This window comes from Periophthalmus magnuspinnatus, chromosome 5, assembly GCF_009829125.3.
Source record: "Periophthalmus magnuspinnatus isolate fPerMag1 chromosome 5, fPerMag1.2.pri, whole genome shotgun sequence".
NCBI classification, from domain to species: domain Eukaryota; kingdom Metazoa; phylum Chordata; class Actinopteri; order Gobiiformes; family Gobiidae; genus Periophthalmus; species Periophthalmus magnuspinnatus.
Window position 1 is genome coordinate 17084049 of NC_047130.1, and position 21839 is coordinate 17105887.

Consider the following 21839-nt stretch of genomic DNA (forward strand, 5'->3'; position numbering starts at 1 on the left):
GACACATGGGTTTTCAGAAGTTATCCACGTTTTCTCCGAATTCCACACGGTTCGCCCGTACACCGCCACCGAAATACGACTTCGTTTCCTGTTTTTTCGATGTCCTCTCACGACCACAGGCATTGCCCTACAGAGCTCACATTCACATCACATATGCGAGATTGGGGCATGAATGGAATGCAATATTAATTTTAATCAAAATGAACACTATAGCGCCCCCTACCATAGGGGTGAAACGCAAACATTATCGGATTCCTACGAAATTCGGGGAATAAATTGGGGGCATGACGTGGACCAAAAAATAATATTACGGGCATAGGTCATTTTTCACACTTGGCCACCAGGGGCGCAAAGACTCCAAAAAAAATCATTTAAAAATGTCTGACACGCACATGCATTGGTCTACACAGCTCAAATTCACATCACACGTGTGAAATGAGGGTATGAATAAATTGGATTATTAATTGTAATAAAAATGAACACTATAGCGCCCCCTATCATAGGGGTGAAACGCCAATATTATCGGATTCCTACGAAATTCGGGGAATAAATCAGCGGTATCAGAAGAAACAAAAAATTACATTATGGCCATGAGTCATTTTCCACGGTTGGCCACCAGGGGCGCAAATACAAAAAAAAAAAATCATTTAAAAATGTCTGACACGCACATGCATTGGTCTACACAGCTCAAATTCACATCACACGTGTGATATGAGGGTATTAATAAAAAGGATTATTAATTATAATAAAAATGAACACTATAGCGCCCCCTACCATATGGGTGAAACGCCAATATTATCGGATTCCTACGAAATTCGGGGAATAAATCAGTGGCATCAGAAGAAACAAAAAATTACATTATGGCCATGAGTCATTTTCCACGGTTGGCCACCAGGGGCGCAAATACTAAAAAAAAAATCATAAAAAAATTTCTGACACGCACATGCATTGGTCTACACAGCTCAAATTCGCATCACACGTGTGATGTGAGGGTATTAATAGAATGCACTATTAATTGTTATCTAAATGAAGACTATAGCGCCCCCTACAGTATTGGTAAAATACACAACTTTGTCCGATTGGCATGAAACTTGGGGAGATAATTGTGGGCATTAAAAGGGTCAAAAAAGTCAATTACACTATACCTGTATTATGTACGTAGTTGCCGGTGCAAAGCCACAGACCCCTCTCATATAGAGTCAGGGCCACACAGCTCAGGACCACACTGCATATTAACATTGTTCTTCGTTTTTCCGCCAAAACAATCGCATTTTTCACCCCCTGAACATTCACGAAAAGTCTCACATGGGGGTATAGAATCGACCGGCTCGGCGAAAAATTTCATAAAATTGGCGTCGGGACAATGTTCGAAGCACACCGGCTCAACAGCGCCACCTAGAAAATTCAAAATTTTAAAATGAATTGGGAGCTGACACGCATTTTTCGCCCTAGCTCGACGAAATTCACACCAGTGATAGAGCTCATGGAGACAAGCAAAAAAGCCAATCATAGTGCAGCCCTAGGACGGACAGGAAGTCGGCTATATTGAATCGAAAATTTGCCAAATTTTTCGTTGCGTATTTTCAAAACGCTACTAGTCTCAGGTTTTTGGTCCAAATGAGCTCAGATTTCACACGCCACATCCAGACACATGGGTTTTCAGAAGTTATCCACGTTTTCTCCAAATTCCACACGGTTCGCCCGTACACCGCCACCGAAATACGCCTTCGTTTCCTGTTTTTTCGATGTCCTCTCACGACCACAGGCATTGCCCTACAGAGCTCACATTCACATCACATATGCAAGATTGGGCCTTGAATGGAATGCAATATTAATTTTAATCAAAATGAACACTATAGCGCCCCCTACCTTAGAGGTGAAATGCCAACATTATCCAATTCCTATGAAATTTGGGGCATCAATTCATGGTCTCAGAAGAAACATAAAATTACATTATGGCCATGAGTCATTTTCCACGGTTGGCCACCAGGGGCGCAAATACTAAAAAAAAAAATCATAAAAAAATTTCTTACACGCACATACATGGTTCTAGACAGCTGAAATTCTCATCACACATGTGATATCAGGGTATTAATAGAATGCACTATTAATTGTTATCTAAATGAACACTATAGCGCCCCCTACAGTATTGGTAAAATACACAACTTTGTCCGATTGGCATGAAACTTGGGGAGATAATTGTGAGCATTAAAAGGGTCAAAAAAGGTCAATTACACCATATCTGTATTATGTACATGGTTGCCGGTACAAAGCCACAGACCCCTCTCATATAGAGTCAGGGCCACACAGCTCAGGGCCACACTGCATATTAACATTGTTCTTCGTTTTTCCGCCAAAACAATCGCATTTTTCACCCCCTGAACATTCACGAAAAGTCTCACATGGGGGTATAGAATCGACCGGCTCGGCGAAAAATTTCATAAAATTGGTGTCGCCAAAATGTTCCATGCCCCCTGACTCGACGGCGCCACCTAAAATTTCACCCCTATGGAAGAGGAGCCTGGTTTATTTTGGAAAACATACACAAAAATCAGAACAGTGATAGAGAATGGGGGGACAAGCATAAATATGAATTGAAGCACTGCGCTATGACAGACAGGAAGTCGGCCATTTTGGATCAAAAATTCGCCACTTCATTCGCAGCGTGTTTTCAAAACGCTACTAGTCTCAGGTTTTTGGTCCAAATGAGCTCAGATTTCACATGCCACATCCAGACACATGGGTTTTCAGAAGTTATCCACGTTTTCTCCAAATTCCACATGGTTCGCCCGTACGCCGCCACCGAAATACGCCTTCGTTTCCTGTTTTTTCGATGTCCTCTCACGACCACAGGCATTGCCCTACAGAGCTCACATTCACATCACATATGCGAGTTTGGGGCATGAGTGGAATGCAATATTAATTTTAATCAAAATGAACACTATAGCGCCCCCTACCATAGGGGTGAAACGCCAACATTATCGGATTCTTACGAAATTCGGGGAATAAATCAGTGGCATCACAAGAAACAAAAAATTACATAGTGGCCATTAGTCATTTTCCACGGTTGGCCACCAGGGGTGCAAATACTACAAAAAAAATCATTAAAAAATTTCTTACACGCACATACATGGTTCTAGACAGCTGAAATTCTCATCACACATGTGATATCAAGGCATTAATAGAATGCACTATTAATTGTTATCTAAATGAACACTATAGCGCCCCCTACAGTATTGGTAAAATACACAACTTTGTCCGATTGGCATGAAACTTGGGGAGATAATTGTGGGCATTAAAAGGGGCAAAAAAGTCAATTACACCATACCTGTATTATGTACACGGTTGCCGGTACAAAGCCACAGACCCCTCTCATATAGAGTCAGGGCCACACAGCCCAGGCCCACACTGCATATTAACATTGTTCTTCGTTTTTCCGCCAAAACAATCGCATTTTTCACCCCCTGAACGTCGACGAAAAGTCCCACATATAGGTATAGGATCGACCGGTTCGGCGAAAAATTTCATAAAATTGGCATTGCGACAATGTCCGAAGCACACCGGCTCGACAGCGCCACCTAGAAAATTCAAAATTTTGAAATGAATTGGGAGCCGACACGCATTTTTCGCCCTAGCTTGACGAAATTCACACCAGTGATAGAGCTCATGGAGACAAGCAAAAAAGCCAATCATAGTGCGGCCCTCGGACGGACAGGAAGTCGGCTATATTGAATCGAAAATTCGCCACTTCATTCGCAGCGTGTTTTCAAAACGCTACTAGTCTCAGGTTTTTGGTCCAAACGAGCTCAGATTTCACATGCCACATTCAGACATATGGGTTTTCATAAGTTATCCACGTTTTCTCCAAATTCCACACGGTTCGCCCGGACGGCGCCACCGAAAAACGCCTTAGTTTCCTGTTTTTTCGATGTCCTCTCACGACCACAGGCATTGCCCTACAGAGCTCACATTCACATCACATATGCGAGATTGGGGCATGAATGAAATGCAATATTAATTTTAATCAAAATGAACACTATAGCGCCCCCTACCATAGGGGTGAATCGCCAACATTATCGGATTCCTTCGAAATTCTTGGAATCATTTCAGGGTCTCAGAAGAAACAAAAAATTACATTATGGCCATGGGTTATTTTCCACTGTTGGCCACCAGGGGCGCAATGAATTGAAAAGAAATTGGCACTTGGCACTTTGACTTGCATGTCTATGAATTATATCTACTCCTAGGTTTTTCATCCGAATTACATCAAACTCCACATACAGCATGTACATATGTCGATTGTCAATAATCATCCACGTTTTGGGGATATTCTTTATGGTTCATGAGTAGGATGCCCTCAAAATATGACTTCATAATTGGATTTAAATTCCTACACGACTTTTCCTTAAGTGCAAATGAAACCTCTCTAGTCCTAGGTTTTTCATCCAAATTTCCTCAAACTCCACATACAGCATGTACACATGATTATTGTCAATAATCATCCACATTTTGGGGATATTCTTTCTGGTTTATGCACAGCACACTGTCAAAATATGACTGCTTTCCTGCATATTTGATTCCCTCTCACAGACACATGGATCAGACTAAAAAGCTCAAATTCTAATCACTGATGCGGATTAAAACTGTGAATAGAGAACCATTATAAACATGTGGCCAGTGACCTCCATAGCGCCCCCTACTGTACAGGTAAAAAACTCAACTTTGTCCGATTGGCATGAAAGTTGGTGAGATCATTGTGGACCTCAAAAGAGGCAAAAAAGTCCATTACACCATGCCTGTATTGTGCACGAGGTTGCCGGTTCAACGCCGTGGACCTCCATTATAATGTGTGGGTCACACATATTTATATAGAAATTGTGTGAAGGGGGCGGATTGCGGCCGTGGGGTGGCCAGGCGGGGAAAATGGTGCGTGGGGGCGGTGGCCGGCCCCGGGCGGTCGCATGGGGGGGCGGTCGCGCGGGGGGCGAGGGCCATCATCGCCGCTTGCGGCTTTAATGAAGTGTTTATTTTTTCATTTATATGTATATTTTTTTAATCATAACTCATATAAAATGAAACCAAGGCAATCCAAGGCAAAAACGTTTGTGGTTGACTGTATATACGTATAAATTGACATAGCTAACCTGCTAGCCGACGTATTCCAAACAGGAAGTGATCATGGATGCACTTCCAGCTCCATCGACTCTGGTTCCAATTCACTTTCTATTGAAAAACTGTGTCCCCTCTCTCTGTAACTGCTGTTGTCAGACTCGTTATTTTGGTCTTAAAATGTTCGTATTAACCCGCTCTGCATGATCCTGGGGTTTTTATTTCACTCACTTTTAACTGTTAGCCTCGATGAGCTTCATTTGACTGAAGCCGAACGCTGTGGGTGACGTCTCGCTCACTCAGTCCACTTCTTTACACAGTCTATGTTTATATCACACGTCCCTGTAATTGTGTTTTGTTTGTTCTTCTTCTATCAGGTGATGCAGCTGCAGTCTCTCCATTCGTACAAAAACAAGGCTGTTCCCACGGCGGCTCTGCTCTTCGTTTATTTGGACCAAGCTCATTCTCTGCCTGTAAGAAAAAACATGTTGTTTTAACCACACACCAAATCTACTTAAGCTATGGACCAAACAACTGCCTACTCCACAGTCTACACAGGACTCACTGTTAGATAAAGACAAGCTATTTGCACTGTTAGAAAAACAAACAAAAATTGAATTCTGTTAACTGGACAAAAGCTGTTAAGAGTGAGTACGTTTCGCCACTGATCCAAGAGGCTTCTTCAGTTAAAAATATAAATGTATAAAAAGCAGCTTTGCAACAACAAGTGGCCACATTACAGTAGGCTTGAACATATTAATTATAAAAGATTTAAAAGTAAGTGTTAAATATATAGAAAATAAAATGTCTCTTGTGTAAAGGAACTGTACTGTACTGTACGTAAGATTTAGATTTTAAAGTCCGTGAACTTGACCTAACAGTGTCGCCACATATGAGCTAAACATGTTCAAATCAAATACAGCTTGTAACAGCCCAAAAGTCACTGACACTTTTAAATCTTCAATAGCTACTGTAATTCTTAAGTTGTACTCAGTAGGTAGTAGGTAAACTGAACCTTCCGATATTTTTGGTATATATGCAGTTATAATTGTTCACTTACACTTGAACTTATCACTACTTAAACTAGGGGAAGTAAAAATGACCTAATGTTTAAAAATAATGTTTTTAAGTGTCCACCATTTTCGGTTTCACACTGAATAGCCCGATCCAACACACTTTGCATAACATTTGAAAGCATTTCCAGGCTTATGGCTCTTATTTGATTCTCAATATTACATTTTAAATCGTTTATTTGAGGCCTCAAGTTCTTTTTTTTTTGTTAGTTTTTGCCTGTTATGTTTATTATGTGACTGAATCTATCCCCTTTTCCCCATTGACACTTTTGTTACTCTTTGTTACTCTTCCCTTTTACAACCCTGTACATTAAATTACTCCTTTATTTCACCATTTTTTCATCTTGGTTTTTGTTACTTCCCTGACCGTAGACGAGCTGGGTCGTTACGTTCACATGAGGCCTGTCCATAAACTGAGAATGAGAAACACTTGTTTATATCTCTATCTGCAGGTTTAGACTCTGGACACACAGGTTCAGTTGACTGCAGTACCTTTTTATAACTGTGGTGGTGTAGGTTACATAGTTTATTTAAATAACTTTCATTGTAAAGGTTTATTTTTAACTTTTGTGAATGATTTTCTAGTTCAAGAAAAGTGGAAAGGAGCCCAAGCCTGCAGTGGAGCTGGTACTTGGGAAGACAAGCCACAAAACCAAGGTATGTAATTACACGAGAAAATGAATCACATGCAACAGCGACGCCCCCTTATGGTGAAACTGAAAACAACAGCACAGAGATATTTTCCCACTGACACATTGTTTTGTTGTGTGTGTTCAGGTGTGTGACCGCTCCAGAGCTCCAGAGTGGAAAGAGTCGTTCTACTTCCTGGTTCAGAATCCAACTGAAGAAATGCTCATATTGAAGGTTAGTTTGTTCTTTTTGTTTATTGTTTTTTTTTTTTTATTTCAATGCTCACTCTGCATCCTCATGCCTCACACCAACTAACTTCAAGTCCATAAAGACATACTGAATTATGCAACACAAAAAACGGTTCGAAGTAATGTTTTTTTTTAATTTTACAATGTGATCTCATAATAGTTCTGATATAGATCCAGCTCATTCTAAAACTATTCAGAATTTTGTCCTATTTATGTGATTTTTTTAGGTTTAAATGAGTAGTATCAATACGTTTGATAATCCTACATCTAACCTAATGTTCTAAACACTTTAACTTAGAAATTAACTCTAAATCAACTAAATCTCTACTGTTTCTAGTCAATTTTTTTTTTACAATTTGAGCATGTTTATTTGCAGCTATGATCAAACTCTACCGCTGCGTTTTAAGAGGCTTCTCCATCCTCGTCATGAACAAACAGAACAGAATCTATAAATCAGAAAACATTGCTACATTCTTTTTAAAATCACATAATCGTATCCTTGTCTCCGTCCCATCTGCAGCTGTCCAGCGCCTGGGACCAGCCCATTGGGTCTCTCGTCCTCCCTGTGAGAGACCTCCTGTCCGAGCCTCAGCTGGTTTTGGACAAATGGCTGAGTATAGACGGAGCTGCACCTGAAAGTCAGATCCTGCTGCGGGCCGAACTCAAGGTGAGATTTTTACATTTGATATTTAAAGGTGCATTGCGTAACATTTTTAGAGGATCTGCCACCTGCTTGACTCTGCATAGATGTTATAGTTTTTTTCCTGAAATGTTCTACAGTATGGATTTAATCTAACTTTTTCCAGGCCAAGTTCAAGGTCAGGACATGCTCACGTTTCTAGGCTTCATTTATTGTACAAACTTATTCTAAACTTTAAACGTGGATTTAACCATAGTTATTAGTCTTATCAACATTAAATAAAAAACTGTAGTGATCCTGCCACCCTCTACACCTGAAGTCCACCTGTCTGTTTTCAATAAGATGGAAGAAGATCGAATCGACCCTCAAGATCGATCAGTACCGGGGGAAAAAATCGTTAGTTTACATGCTGCTTTCATCGCATATAACCCAACGTGATTTACAACTGCGATTAAATTACTTAAATAAAATGTTTGTCCAAATAAATCAAATCATAATATCGATCCTTTCTCGCATACCTGTTTTATTACCTGTTTTATTCATGTATTTTGTAGATCCTGGACTCACAGCTGACTGAGGTCCCACAGCTGTCTGTCCCTGGAGCAGAGGAAACTGAACCCACTTTTAAAGCAGTGATTGAAGACCAGAACCCCCCAGAACCTCTGCAACAGGAGTGAGTGTTTTTAGAGGCTGATATAAGACTATACAACGTAATTCTTGTAAGTGAGTGAATGTAGTTTTCCCCCTCAAGTTGATACACACCTGGAAGACGGAGCTGTACAGAAAGAAATGCTTCAAATCCACTCCCTTCTTCACTTTACCATCTGAAAAAGCTGCTTTTATTAAACACTTACACTTACTTTTCAGAGCTGTAGGCCTTTAGTTGTTGATCATGTCTTAATTTAGCAATATTTTAATAGCTGACTAATTACGTCATTGGGATTTTAAAACATTTACACTTATATCAGCCGAAAGGAGAGGGAATTGAAACGGAGCTATTAATACAGTTTAATCTGAGTAAAATGGAGATTTACTGTTCTCAATCTACATGTTCTTGTCTTGTTTTGTTAGTTTACTTTGGGTCAAATATATGGTCAGATCATAGAGATAGTTTTAAGTTGTTTTTTTAGCCAAAATCCATCCAACGTTCTGTGTTTTGTCAGTCCTGTTTCAGAGTCGATGCCTCAGGTCCAAGAAGCAGATGTGGAACCAGACGAGACGCATATCTCTCCTCACATTTTACCGTCTGCTCCTCCTGCTGCTGAGGTGAGATAAAAACACTAAACAGGTTCAAAATGGCCACTTAAGTTTGTTTTATTTGATCCATAACACTTTTCTCACAGATGGAGGAGGAGCAAGAAGAGACAGAACCGCTCATTCACTCAGGGCCTACAGCGACGGAGTGCTTAAAGCCGATGGGAGACACGAAAGGGTGAGTTTTGGTTTATTTTGTGTCTGTCTATGGATCATTATGTATTGAATTAAACCCTAACTCCACATCGTGACGCTTACATGTTTGCAAAAAGGTTATTTATTCATTAGAGAGGGGGTAAACATCAATTTCTGTGAGCTTTCTACCATGTTCTAATGGTGTTCCCTCATCAAAAACATGCCTGAAGAGGATTTAGATGTCATCCATGTTTGAGTAATCTAAACCAGGACTAAACTAGAACTAAACCTGGACTAAACCAGATCTAAACCAGGTCTAAACTAGGACTAAACCAGGACTAAATTAGAACTAAACCTGGACTAAACCAGGACTATACCAGGACTAAACCAGATCTAAACCAGGTCTAAACCAGGACTAAACCAACACTATACCAGGACTAAACCAGATCTAAACCAGGTCTAAACCAGGACTAAACCAAGACTATACCAGGACTAAACCAGATCTAAACCAGGTCTAAACTAGGGCTAAGCCAGGACTAAACCAGGACTAAACCAGATTTAAACCAGGTCTAAACTAGGACTAAACCAGGACTAAACCAAGACTATACCAGGACTAAATCAGGGCTAAACCATGTTTGAGTAATCTAGCAATCTCTCTCTGGCCCCTATTTGTTCTGTGCAAGGCTCCACCCAAAAGTCCATAAATATACAAAAACATGATACAAAAAATATACTACAACTTCACAAATCTGATGTGATGTGCAGGAGCTTCATTAGCGGGATGCACGCTGATTGTTTTGTGATATCACTCTGAAGGGGGGGTGATTTAGCTCGGAGAGCAAGGGGAGGGGGGACGCAGAGCATCAAGATGAAAGTGAAAGTTAAAACATGTTAATAAGTTGTTTTTGGTGAATACAGTATTTTCAAAACATTAAAAGGAAACATGATGATCTAAATGTTATGTGTTACAGTTAATACAGTTTAATACTCCATAGAAGTAAAATACTCCCTCTTTAATACCCCCTCCACCTAGACCAACTAAACCAATAATATTTTTCTGTTTACAAGCAGCCTGTTTGTGAAATGTATTAGTCTTATGCATTTGACTGTATTTCAGAATATTAATAATTGTTTTAATCAAAAATTACATTTGTTCTTATTTCTCTGGCTCCAGTTCTGGTCTGGAGGATCTAGTCCAGTCCACAGTCACTGGTCTCCCTGAAGAACCTGCTGAAGTTCTGCCTCCAAACACCACTCCAAACCACGACTTCGCCACAGAGGTAAATACAGGTTTTGTTTATCATTTTTGGTCAATATTTTTCTTAAGGATGAAAAAGCTGAATTTCAAGTTTGTGGTCTTTATAACTAAAATAAGATGGTAGAAATTGACTCTTTTACCTTCTTCTTATCACCCAAAATTAGCTTTTTAATTACAATTCAACATAGAGATGATATTGCTTTGATTGGAAAGCTCCACATTAACACTTAAACTCCATGTTTAAATCTCCATGGTGACAACAAGCAGCATACAGGCCACTAGAGTCGTTACCATAAACTGTATAAAGAAGTGGCCTAAGTGAGTGTGACGTCACCCACAGCTTTAGCAATGTCCATTTATATATGCAGTCCAAGGTTGTTTCTCAGTGGCCTAGAGGTTTGTCTGAAAGTCTCTCCCCACTCTTCACCCCCTTTCACGTTCATTATGGTCCAGTCTAATTAATAAAAACGTGTTATAAACTTTATAATCACAATAATATATATATTTTTTCCATTGTTTAGGGCTTGCTGAGGATTTACCTGCTGGAAGCTCGCAGTCTGGTGGCCAAAGATAATCTGATGGGTGGGATGGTGAAAGGAAAGAGCGACCCCTATGTGACCATCACCATCGGGAAAACTGCATTCAAAAGTCATGTGATCAAGGAGAACCTCAACCCCACCTGGAACGAGATGTACGAGGTATGAGCGGCCACTTTGAGTATATTTAATAAGGACATTTAAAGGTACTCTATTTAACTTTTCTAATGGAGGGTCTAACACTTGCTCGACTCTATGGAGATATTACTGTCTGTCTAGAATGCTCCGCAGTGTGTCAATCTTGTATATGTTTTTCAAGGTAGTTTTTAACAGTGAAAAGGTGCTGTACATGATTTTTACCGTCTTACAAACATGAAAAACAGAACTAGTTAATTTTAAACAGTTTGCAGTGAACCAAAGTTACTCCTCACTTTATGCATTCAGAGCATGCTAATGATTCACCATGATGAGTTTATAAGCACTTTTCAGAGGCCAGGGCAGAGTTTTGCCGTCACCGTAAAGCAACAACTAGTATGCTAACAGTGTACTTCCAGATTATCAGACAATAAAACTTTTTTATAATCGCGGATACAAGCGGCCGAAATGAATGTCCTCCATTAGAGATAGAATGAGGAGCTCAGTCACACAGGAGGAGCTCGGAGTTGAGCCGCTACTCCTCCACGTCGAGAGGAGCAGCTGGGGTGGCTTGGGCATCTGTTTAGGATGCTCTCTGGCCGCCTCCGGGGATGTCCCACCAGGAGGAGGCTCCGGAGGAGACCCAAGGAAAGACTATGTCTCCTGGCTGACCTTGTCTCACTGGACGAGCTGGAGGACATGCCTGGGGTGAAGGAGTCCCTGCTTAGACTGCTGCCCTCATGACTTGGCCCCAGATAAGCAGAAGAAAATTGATGGATGGACAAAACACATTTTAATTAGATATAGACAGCACACAGCGGTTTTATTTTCATCTCAAGAGCCGCTTATACAATATATCTGTACTGGGGCAAAATAAATTGTGCTCAAAATACATGAGAAGAAATTTGAGTACAGTAGTTTTAATGCCATGCTGTGGAACATTCCAGGCTAAGCAAAGCAATAACATATCCATGGAGACTAGCTAGTGCTGCGCCTGCACCAGAAAAGTTCTATACTGCACTTTTATTAGTTGTAAATGGGTAAAATGTGAGATTTTTGTGGTTGTTCCAGGTGGTGTTAAAAGCAGACAGTACACAGGAGATCCACGTGGAGGCGTTTGATAAAGATCTGGACTCTGACGACTTCCTCGGCAGGTGAGTTTAATCCTGTGTGAAGATGTGAGGACAGGTGAGTTTAATCTTTTGTGAAGATATGTGGACAGGTCAGACTTCTATGGATGAACTTTTAATTCTTTAAATGCAGATGTTTTGACTTGGTTTATGGTTAATATCTCTGTATTTACTGGGCCTATCCATATGAAACAAAAACTGGCTCAAAGTTCCATTTATTTTTTATCGGCACACATAAACTAAAGTTAAATGTGCCTTAATATAGTTTTACAACATGGCATTATTCATTCACAGGCATTATTGTTGTCAGAAAGGAGTTTACTTTCTGAGACACATCTGAGTTGGGAGTGGTAGCATAAACCAAATCATGAAAATGCTTAACGTGTCCATTCTTTATGTCTTATGATAATTTTCAAGCTCAGTTTTCTGCATTTAAACTAGACAAATGACAATATATGACCCTCTTTACTGCTGTCAGGGATCAAATGGCTCAAAAATAGTGACATCTGGGATATTTCTTTTATATAACTGGGACAAATCACTGGTTTTGGATAGATCTGCTGGGACAGGGGACACAGGGCTCAAAAGGGACGTCTGGTCTCCCTCAGAATGGCAGATGGTTTGACCTGTTTGATATATTGCATAATAGGCCCTTTTCACGCTAGTTCCGGTTCTCATAAAAAGAAGAGGCAGAGAAAGAAAGAGAAGAGGCAGAATAAAACCTTTCAGTCATATGCACAGATAAAAAAAAACCAAAACATTTGAGCCTGGATTTAAACATTGTCAAAGTAGAGGCTTGTCTCACATTTTCTCTGTGGATGGTGAGGTTTTCAAGCTGAAAGATGAACAAGAGACACGGGGAGGGAGGGGTCGAGCGGAGACAGACGTGTTTGGCAGAGGGTGATAGGGCTTCTGGGTAATTAAAGGTGTGGTGTTGCCGGGATAGGCTTGTAAAAATAGGGCTTCTGGGTAATTAGAGGTGTGGTTGAGGTGAGCTGTGGTTCGATGGAGTGGAGCAGGAGGAAAAAAAAGAAAAAAAAAACAGAAAAAAGTGTATTCACCTTATTCCAGAAGTTGCCGTGGGGCTGGCAGTCTTGACAGCAAATAAGTTATTACTATAGGGACTACAGAGCCGTTTTAAAGCCTCCCAGAGACAGGGGGCAGTGTTGGCTCGTTGGTCACATGAACAAAGAACATTTTATACAAACAAACTTAGTTTATATCAGATTTTTGAGGTCAAACTTTTCCCGAATTCACCATAGAAAAGAATGGGATTCCCTCTTAACTGGAAGAGCCACCACAAAGAAAAAGTAGTTTGGAGCATTTAGAGGCAAAAGTGGGCGGGGCCAAGTACGGTCAATACCTGCTATGGTTTCAAATGGTTGTGTTTATGGTTGTGTTTTTTAACTTAAATATCGATTTTTATCACAGGTTTAGCATCAAACTGAAGGATTTGATCAGGTCCCAGTACAGTGACCAGGTCAGTGAAGTCATGTGACATTGTATTTTTTGCATTTTTATAAACATAATTGTAAGTCTTAATATCTCTCTCTTTACAGTGGTTCACTTTAAACGACGTCAAGTCCGGACGCATTCACCTGATTTTAGAGTGGGTCCCTACAGTGTCCGACCCGACGCGACTGGACCAGGTTCGTTCATTAATACTTTGCAGTGCCATTACACTGGGGGTGTTTTGCATGCATGTCTATGGAGGAATGTGTAGCAGTTACAGTACAATAGCAATGCACACATTAGCAAACACACATTTTGTCTAAAAACTGAAGAAATAAATACAAAATGGATTTAAACAACACATTTTCGAGAGCCTATGATTAATCCGAGCATTCATGGTCTTGTTTAGAAGTTTGAGTTTCAACAAAACTTAGTGTGACTAACTGAAAAACTGTTGGCTAATGCTAGCTAGCTTGTGACTGTAATGTTATTTGAGAGGAACTTGTTTAACAGCACAAATCAGCTCACCTGTTGTAGTTCAGATAAATCAGTTCTTTACGGTCAGATTGTGATAAAACAAAGCTCAGATTAAAGTCTAACTTGAGTAACACCACTTCAGACAAACCAGTGCATCCAGTTAGCATCACATCCTCAGGGAATGTTGATGACATCAGCTGCAAAGTATCAGTAATCCTTGGATCTTACCTTCCATTTTTATCACTATGTAACATTGCTGTCTCCTCGAAACTTGAGCCTTGTTCAAATATTGTAGATATGTTGTTATCTGGCCACATTCCTACACGCAAGACTCATGAAACGCATTTTATTAAACTGAATTTTTGTGTTTTTTCAGATTCTTCAGCTCCAGTCTCTGCAAACTTATCAAAACAAAACCGTTCTATCGGCCGCTCTGCTCTTTGTCCACTTAGAGAGAGCTTATTCACTTCCTGTAAGTAAAATGGCATAGTTCTGACGACATGGAATTTCTTTTTTTATTACACAAAATTGACTCTTGTGAGCTTTAAACCATGTAATAACACTGTTACCTCCTTAAAAACAGACCTGGAGGTGTGTTTTGTTTCATTCACACATGTTTGAGTAACACTTTATTATTAGTCTGTAACATCTCCAAAGCTCAAAATGCTCTGTTCCACCTTGTGATGTCATGAAGTGGTAGTTTTCAAGTTAATAGCTCCTTTTACCTTTAGTTCAGTAGAGATTATTCCAGGGCTGAACACTTAAATGATTCTATTGAAGGTGTGTGGAGTTTAAAAACACAGTGGAGCACTTCCTGTATCACCACATGACATCACAAGGTGGATCGGAGTGTTTTCTGTTTGAGAGAAGAATTCTTAAATATGCAGGGTTTGTGTGTTAAACATGTGTGAATGAAACAAAACACAACTCCAGGTCTGTTTGTGATGAGGAAACAAGATTAAAACACAGATCAGAGAATAGTGTAATATGGGCGCTTTAAAGGTGCACCATGTAACTTTTCTGGTGGTCTGACACCTGCATTGTCTCCATGGAGATGGTATGGGTTTGCCTGGGATATTCCACTGTATATTTTCAAACTTATCTATCTACTTTCATTTGTTTTATTGCTCAAAAACACATGACAAAACAAACATTCTTTTGGCGAGTGCGATTTTGCCTGCTTGTCTCCATGGAGATAGATACGTTGAATGCCTTACTGTGGTACATTCCAGGCAAAGCAATAAAATGTCCATGTCCACGAATTTGGATTACATAAGTGAGGAATGAATGGCACCTGTTCAGAATCACAAAACAAGACTCTTAACTTGAAACGACAATAGAAATATATTGAAAAATCTAGATCTACCAACTAAATAAACCTAAACTGGTCAAAACTAGTCAAAGATTTAAAAATCCAAGCTGTTTTTTGTTTTGTATGTTTATAGTTGTCATTAATGTATCGTTCATTGTTATTTTACTGTTTTCTAGCTGAAGAAAAGTGGAAAGGAGCCTCGAGCTGGAGCCGAGCTGGCTGTGGGACAAACTTCATATAAAACTCAGGTAAAACTCCTGGGAACATACATGATTTTAATAATGACCATAAATAGATTGAATTTACAGTGTATTAAAAATAAATAAACAAAAACACAACTCCGGTTCTGTTTGTGAAGAGGAAATGACATTAGAACAGATCATAAAAACAGCATATTCCAATAAGTTGCCCTGTGAAGGCTGTGGACCTGCACCAACTCTGCTCTTTACTGATGCAAAAATATAAATCCAATTAATATCATTTATTTTTTTCGTAATTTCTCGTTTTGTAGTTGTGTGAGCGCACATCCAACCCTGAGTGGAACGAGTCTTTCTACTTTAACATCAAAAACCCTAAAAACGACATGCTGGTTGTGAAGGTACGTATCCCTGGTTTATTATGTTACACTTTGATTATATTTGTTCAAACTAGGGTTGAAATATCGAAAACCAGACACTAATCGATATCGAACCTAGATACTCATTTGACCACGTGTCGATACTTAAAAAAGTCATATTCACAGGAGAGAAATTAACCTTTCCTGAATATATTTAGAATAATGTTGGGCTGTATCTTTCACAAGTATAAGACACATAGACTAGTGTACACCCATGGACCACTATGGCATTAAACTTGTCTATCTCCATGGAGACAAGCATGTGGATCTGTGGAGAAGCTGCCACACTCACCATGAGAAGGTTTGTTTTGTCATGTGTTTTTGAGAAATACAGTGGAATATCCCAGGCAAACCCATAACATCAGCAAACCCACCAGAACCTTTAAAGGCCCTATAGATTTAAGGCTAAATGGTATCAGAATCAGTATCGAGCCTATTCCTTAGTATCGAAATCTAAATTTTAGTATCGTGACAACACTAGTTCAAACTAAACGTGTTCACTTTCCCCTGCAGTTGTCCAGTGGGTGGGAGCAGCCCATGGGGTCGGTGGTGGTCCCGGTCCGGTCTCTGCTCTCTGGACCAGGTCTGGTTCTGGATCAGTGGCTCTCTCTGGACGGAGCCGCACCACAGAGCCAGATACTGCTCAGGGCTGAACTCAAGGTACACTACCAGGACTAAACCAGGACTAAACCAGGACTAAACCAGGACTAAACCAGGACTAAACTAGGACTAGATCAGGACAGAACCAGGACAGAACCAGGACAGAACCAGGACTAAACTAGGACTAAACCAGGACTGTTTTATTATGGAAAGTAAATATACACCTAACCCTGTAGTTTAGACCTCTGCACACAGACTTGTGATTCTTGTGATTCTTCTGATTCTTGCATTCGTTTATCAGCTCCACTGGTATCTGCATGTGTGTTTGCAGTGTTGAAAGGACATTGAGTTTTTTTTCCTTTTTTTCATATTATTTTTTTGATTCAAACACCATTTATTAAAAATTCTTTCAGATCTGTGCAGGTTTTTATGTCAATATGGAGAGTCCCAAATGTGGAATGAGTAGCTTCCCTTGTCATGAAATATCCACAGAAACCATCACTCTGTTACCAGTCTGTAGATGTGGATATTACATCATGTTTGTTCTGTTTTCTCTGTTGTTTGTTGAATAGATCCTGGACTCCAGACTGGTGGATCTGATGCTCGCTGGGTCTCTGCCCTCGGCCTCTGGGAACGGTCAGGTCAAAATGACTCTGTTTTACCAAACTCCAGAGAGGAAACTCAGCATCATCGTACATGAATGCAGGTCTGTTTGGAGCTAATTAAACAACATCTAGATCAGGACCAACCCAAGACTAGAACAGAACCAACCCAAGTCTAGAACAGGACCAAAGCAAGTCTAGTGTCTAATGTATTTTTTCTGCAGGGACCTGTTGTCTCAGAGTAAGGACGGTGTTGACAGCTACGTGTCGCTGGCGCTGCTCCCGGACAAACACAAATCTACAAAGAAGAAGACGGCCGTGAAGAAGAAAGTGCTCGACCCGGAGTTCAACGAGAGGTCATTTAAGACGCAATTCTCCTGTTTCAGTTTTGTTGATTTGGTATAACGTAGATTCCAGATTGACTTTTTGGTTGCCGTGATACTAGCAATCGGAATTCCAAATATGAAACTCTGCTCCAAATCCCCTATAACTGCTCTAGTCTCGATGTGGGTGACGTCTAGGGATGGGACAATAAATAATAATATCATTTATCGTGATAAAAAGGGTCGACAATAATTGTTCATGGGACATTTTATATAATTAAGATAATCGGCAACAAAAATAATCACCATTATATCACCAAAATATACAGAAAAAAACGAGTTATCCACAGGGGAGTCAGCGGGGGGGACAAAGGGGTCTGTTGGGGCTCAGAATTGGACTTTCTTCCTATTAATTCATTTCATTTATTTATTTATTTTGAGCACATGCATCAGGTACACTTACAGCACATTTCACAAATTAGTCCTAATACAAGCTCGAAAAGGAGTGGGAAGAAGAAAACTATTAATTTTTCCCTGCTCATCCATAATATTCTCTGTTAAAGTTATAATTATTCATATCCATAACAACTTTAAATGTGATATAATTGTTAATTGCAATTATTTTGGGCATGATATTCGTGTTAATCACAAAATGTCAATATCGTCCCGTGCCTTGTGGCGTCACACTCACTTAGTCCACTTCTTTATACAGGCCGCGCTCCAAATAGAAAATATTCTAAATGCCGGATTAAAGATGCTTTATGTAACTTTGACAATTGACTTGGCATTGCTTTGCTGTGAATGTTACACAGTATGGCATTTAACGTATCTCTCTAGTGTTGTTTGTCAATTAGAGTTTTTATTGTTAAAAATTATTGGGAAAAAAATATATTTTTAACTATGAGGGGACACACCACAGATCTGATTTGTATGAGGCCTGGTACCATTACCTGCTTGTTTCCATGGAGGTATACAAGTGTCATATCATATATTTTACACAAAGCAATAACATCTACATTGAGATAAGCAGGTGGCTACAGCATAAAACGTTCCACAGTGCAACTTTAGTTCTAATGTTCAGTTTTTGCACATATTTACATATTTACTTCCTGTTTTCAACCAAACTCATTTCCTGTTTGTGATTCTGCTACAGATTTGAGTTTGACTTGTCGCTGGAGGAGGTTAAACAGCGCCATCTGTCTGTGTCGGTGAAGAACAGCTCATCTTTTAGAGGACCTGATGTGATTGGACAGGTACAACTAAAATAGAACACAACACAATACAATACAATACAACACAACACAACACAACACACTCTAATGTAGATAAACATGCAGGGGTCTTATTAAAGTGTTGCCTTTGTTCACACAGGTTCAGATCGAGTTGGCTGAAGTAAACCTGGAGTCTGGAGTTACTCAGTGGTAAGAGTCAGACTTTATTTAAAACCAAACTAAAACAACAGATTAAAATGTGTCATTCGCAGGTTTCACACACATGTCCTGTATGTGACACGTGTCATACTGTATTTCAAATGAACTTTATGTAAGATTTAGATTTAAAATTTCATAAACATGTCTACATCATATCTGGGGACACAGGTCATGTTTAAATCAAATACAACATGTACTGGTTTATTCTTAATTACAAAAACACTGGATTTGACGGACAAGCTGTTTGTTATAATTTGGTAGTGTATCATGTATTGTGGAGAGCAGGTGAGTTTTGTATCAGTTTAGTGGTTCATATTTCAGTCTCTCGAATGTAAATGCTTCTGGTTTAAAATGTTTACTATCAGAGGTGGGTAGAGTCACCAAAATGTACACAAGTAAGAGTAACATTACTTCAAAATAATGTTACTCAAGTAGAAGTGTAAAGAAAGTCCAAGAAATTACTTAAGAATAGAAAAGTATTTGGGAAACGTCCTACTCGAATAAGAGTGACTTAAAGAGTAACTTAAAGAGTGACTGTTGAGATGTAAAATCTGATTTATAATTTGAAGTTAATTATTAATAATGCTCAAAATCTGGTATTTTCAAAGGACAGACACATAAATGAGACAAACTAAATCATATTTGAAGGAGCAGTGCACAAACCACATATTCAAAACGTTCAAATGATTTCATACTGTTGACATAAAGCTCAAGTCACAGTGGGGAGAGTAACCAAAACTACTGAAATAGAGTAAAAGTACTCTATGGCCTGACATTTGTGCAGTTTGAGTCTGTGCAGTGTCAGTGTTTTCACAATAAGGCTCGTTCAGCAATGGGTAAATGTAGAGAGTTTATTTTGAAAGCTTTATGGGAAGTCATATGCTATATAAGCGTCGCCTTAACATGCATAAACATCGCAGGAACTTTTTCAGGATCAGTTAAACAGAGAGAAACACGAGAGAGGAGAGAAAGCACGAGTCGGCCGCAGACAGACGCTCCTCACAGAGTCGGAGTTTGCTCACGAAAATAAAGATTCTGCAGCTGACGGTGAAATGCGAGACACAGCCCCAATTTGCCTGATGCAGAATTTGAGTTAAATATGCTGTTTAGTCCCTCAAAACGGCACATCTGGTCACCCTAAATGTAACTGAGTACCACCCATGTCTGATTACAGCGTCCAAATAGCCTGATTCCTGTCCATACTATTACGTGCATTTACTTACATATTCTCTCCTTTGTCTCCCAGGTTCACTCTGAAGGATGAAGCTGAGTGATTTCTTTGTTTTTTTTTTGTTTTTATCAATGCTGTATTGTAACGTTGCACTGCGCCTACAACCACTCACACTGATGCCTTTCCTCCAGCCTGAGTCTGCAGCAGCCTTACCTGTCTCTCTGCACGTACACCGAGCGGCCGCGTCGTTGGCTACTCGACGGAGGTCAAGGTGTCAGCTTCAAATTTGTGAACAGTTTTGGATGAGTTAAAATGTTAAATTCAGAATTGTTTTGGTTTCTGGCTATTTAAGGACTAAAAGAGGACTGAAAGAGGGCTGAAACCAGGACTAAAGCAGCACTAAACCAGGAAACTAAAGCAGGGCTTAATCAGGACTTAATCAGGACTTAATCAGGACTTAATCAGGACTTAATCAGGACTTAATCAGGACTTAATCAGGACTAAGCCAAGACTAAACCAAGACTAAACCAAGACTAAAGCAGGACTAAAGCAGGACTAAAACGGGACTGAAAGAGTGCTGAAACCAGGACTAAACTAAGACTGAACTAGGACTAAACCAGGACTAAAACTGGACTAAAAGAGGGCTGAAACGAGGCTAAACCACGTAAGAACCAAGACTAAACCAGAACTGAACTAGAACTAAACCAGGACTAAACCAGAACTAAAACAGGACTAAAAGAGGGCCGAAAAAAGACTAAACCAGGACTAAACCACAACTAAGCCAGGACTATAATAGGATTATAACAGTACTAAACAGGACTGAACTAAGACTAAACCAGGACTGAACCAGGACTAAACCAGGACTAAACTTAGACTACACCAGGACTACACCAGGACCAGGACTAAAATATGTAGTTTAGTCCTGGTTTAGCCTTGATATAGTCATGTTTTAGTCTTGGTTCCTTGTCCAGTCCTGTTTTGTCTTGGTTAAGTCCTTGATTAGCCCTGTTTTAGCCCTGCTTCCCTCCTGGTTAAGCTCTGTTTTACCTCGTTTAGGCCTGGTTCAGTTCTGGTTTAGTCCAGTTTTAGTCCCGCTTTAGTCCCGCTTTAGTCCCGCTTTAGTCTCGCTTTAGTCCCGCTTTAGTCCCACTTTAGTCCCGCTTTAGTCCCGCTTTAGTCCTGCTTTAGTCCAGCTTTAGTCCTCTGAGAGCTGTAATACAGATTGACCTGTTCACAGTGCCCAGTTGTACCTAATAACGTGTCCGTCCGGTGTACACTTAGAGTATTCCTCACCAAAGATAACCACGCTCTCCATATACGACGTACGAAGTTCAAACTGTTCAGGAAAGACACAGACTGAAGATTTGACATGAAGAAATAATAACAAGAATGACAAGAATCGTGTATTTAATTAGCTTCAAAATTTTTAAAAATGCTAAATATTTTTACCAGTTCAGTATTTTATGTATAAGTAGTAAAGTAGATGAAGGATTGTTTTTATATATTACACTTTGAATACGTTTGCAATGCATTTTCTTTTACAGTTAAAGCCGATGTGAGTTTTGTGTATATTGGTCATGAAGAAAATATGACAGTGGTTGGATTGTGAACGTGGACTGGGTTTGTTGAAGGAAACAAACTAAATAAACGTGAATTTGCACACATTTTGTTAGTGCTTTATTACTACTTTAATTATTATTCATGTATT

At 39.7% G+C, this 21839-nt stretch overlaps 1 protein-coding gene across 1 annotated transcript in view; it reads left to right on the top strand.

Moving 5' to 3' along the window:
• The window catches only part of esyt1b (extended synaptotagmin-like protein 1b), a 58649-nt gene extending 36854 nt beyond the window's left edge, over window positions 1-21795 (top strand). Inside the window, exons 32-52 of the mRNA XM_055222040.1 lie at window positions 5487-5582; window positions 6768-6839; window positions 6960-7046; window positions 7581-7727; window positions 8255-8373; window positions 8864-8966; window positions 9044-9132; window positions 10264-10369; window positions 10869-11045; window positions 12090-12172; window positions 13580-13628; window positions 13708-13797; window positions 14454-14549; window positions 15566-15637; window positions 15901-15987; window positions 16519-16665; window positions 17178-17311; window positions 17432-17563; window positions 18684-18783; window positions 18902-18951; window positions 20207-21795. Coding sequence (XP_055078015.1) covers window positions 5487-5582; window positions 6768-6839; window positions 6960-7046; window positions 7581-7727; window positions 8255-8373; window positions 8864-8966; window positions 9044-9132; window positions 10264-10369; window positions 10869-11045; window positions 12090-12172; window positions 13580-13628; window positions 13708-13797; window positions 14454-14549; window positions 15566-15637; window positions 15901-15987; window positions 16519-16665; window positions 17178-17311; window positions 17432-17563; window positions 18684-18783; window positions 18902-18951; window positions 20207-20234 — 2064 coding nt within the window. The 3' untranslated portion in view covers window positions 20235-21795. The remainder of the gene's footprint in view (window positions 1-5486; window positions 5583-6767; window positions 6840-6959; window positions 7047-7580; window positions 7728-8254; window positions 8374-8863; window positions 8967-9043; window positions 9133-10263; window positions 10370-10868; window positions 11046-12089; window positions 12173-13579; window positions 13629-13707; window positions 13798-14453; window positions 14550-15565; window positions 15638-15900; window positions 15988-16518; window positions 16666-17177; window positions 17312-17431; window positions 17564-18683; window positions 18784-18901; window positions 18952-20206) is intronic.
• The last annotated feature ends 44 nt before the right edge of the window (window positions 21796-21839 follow it).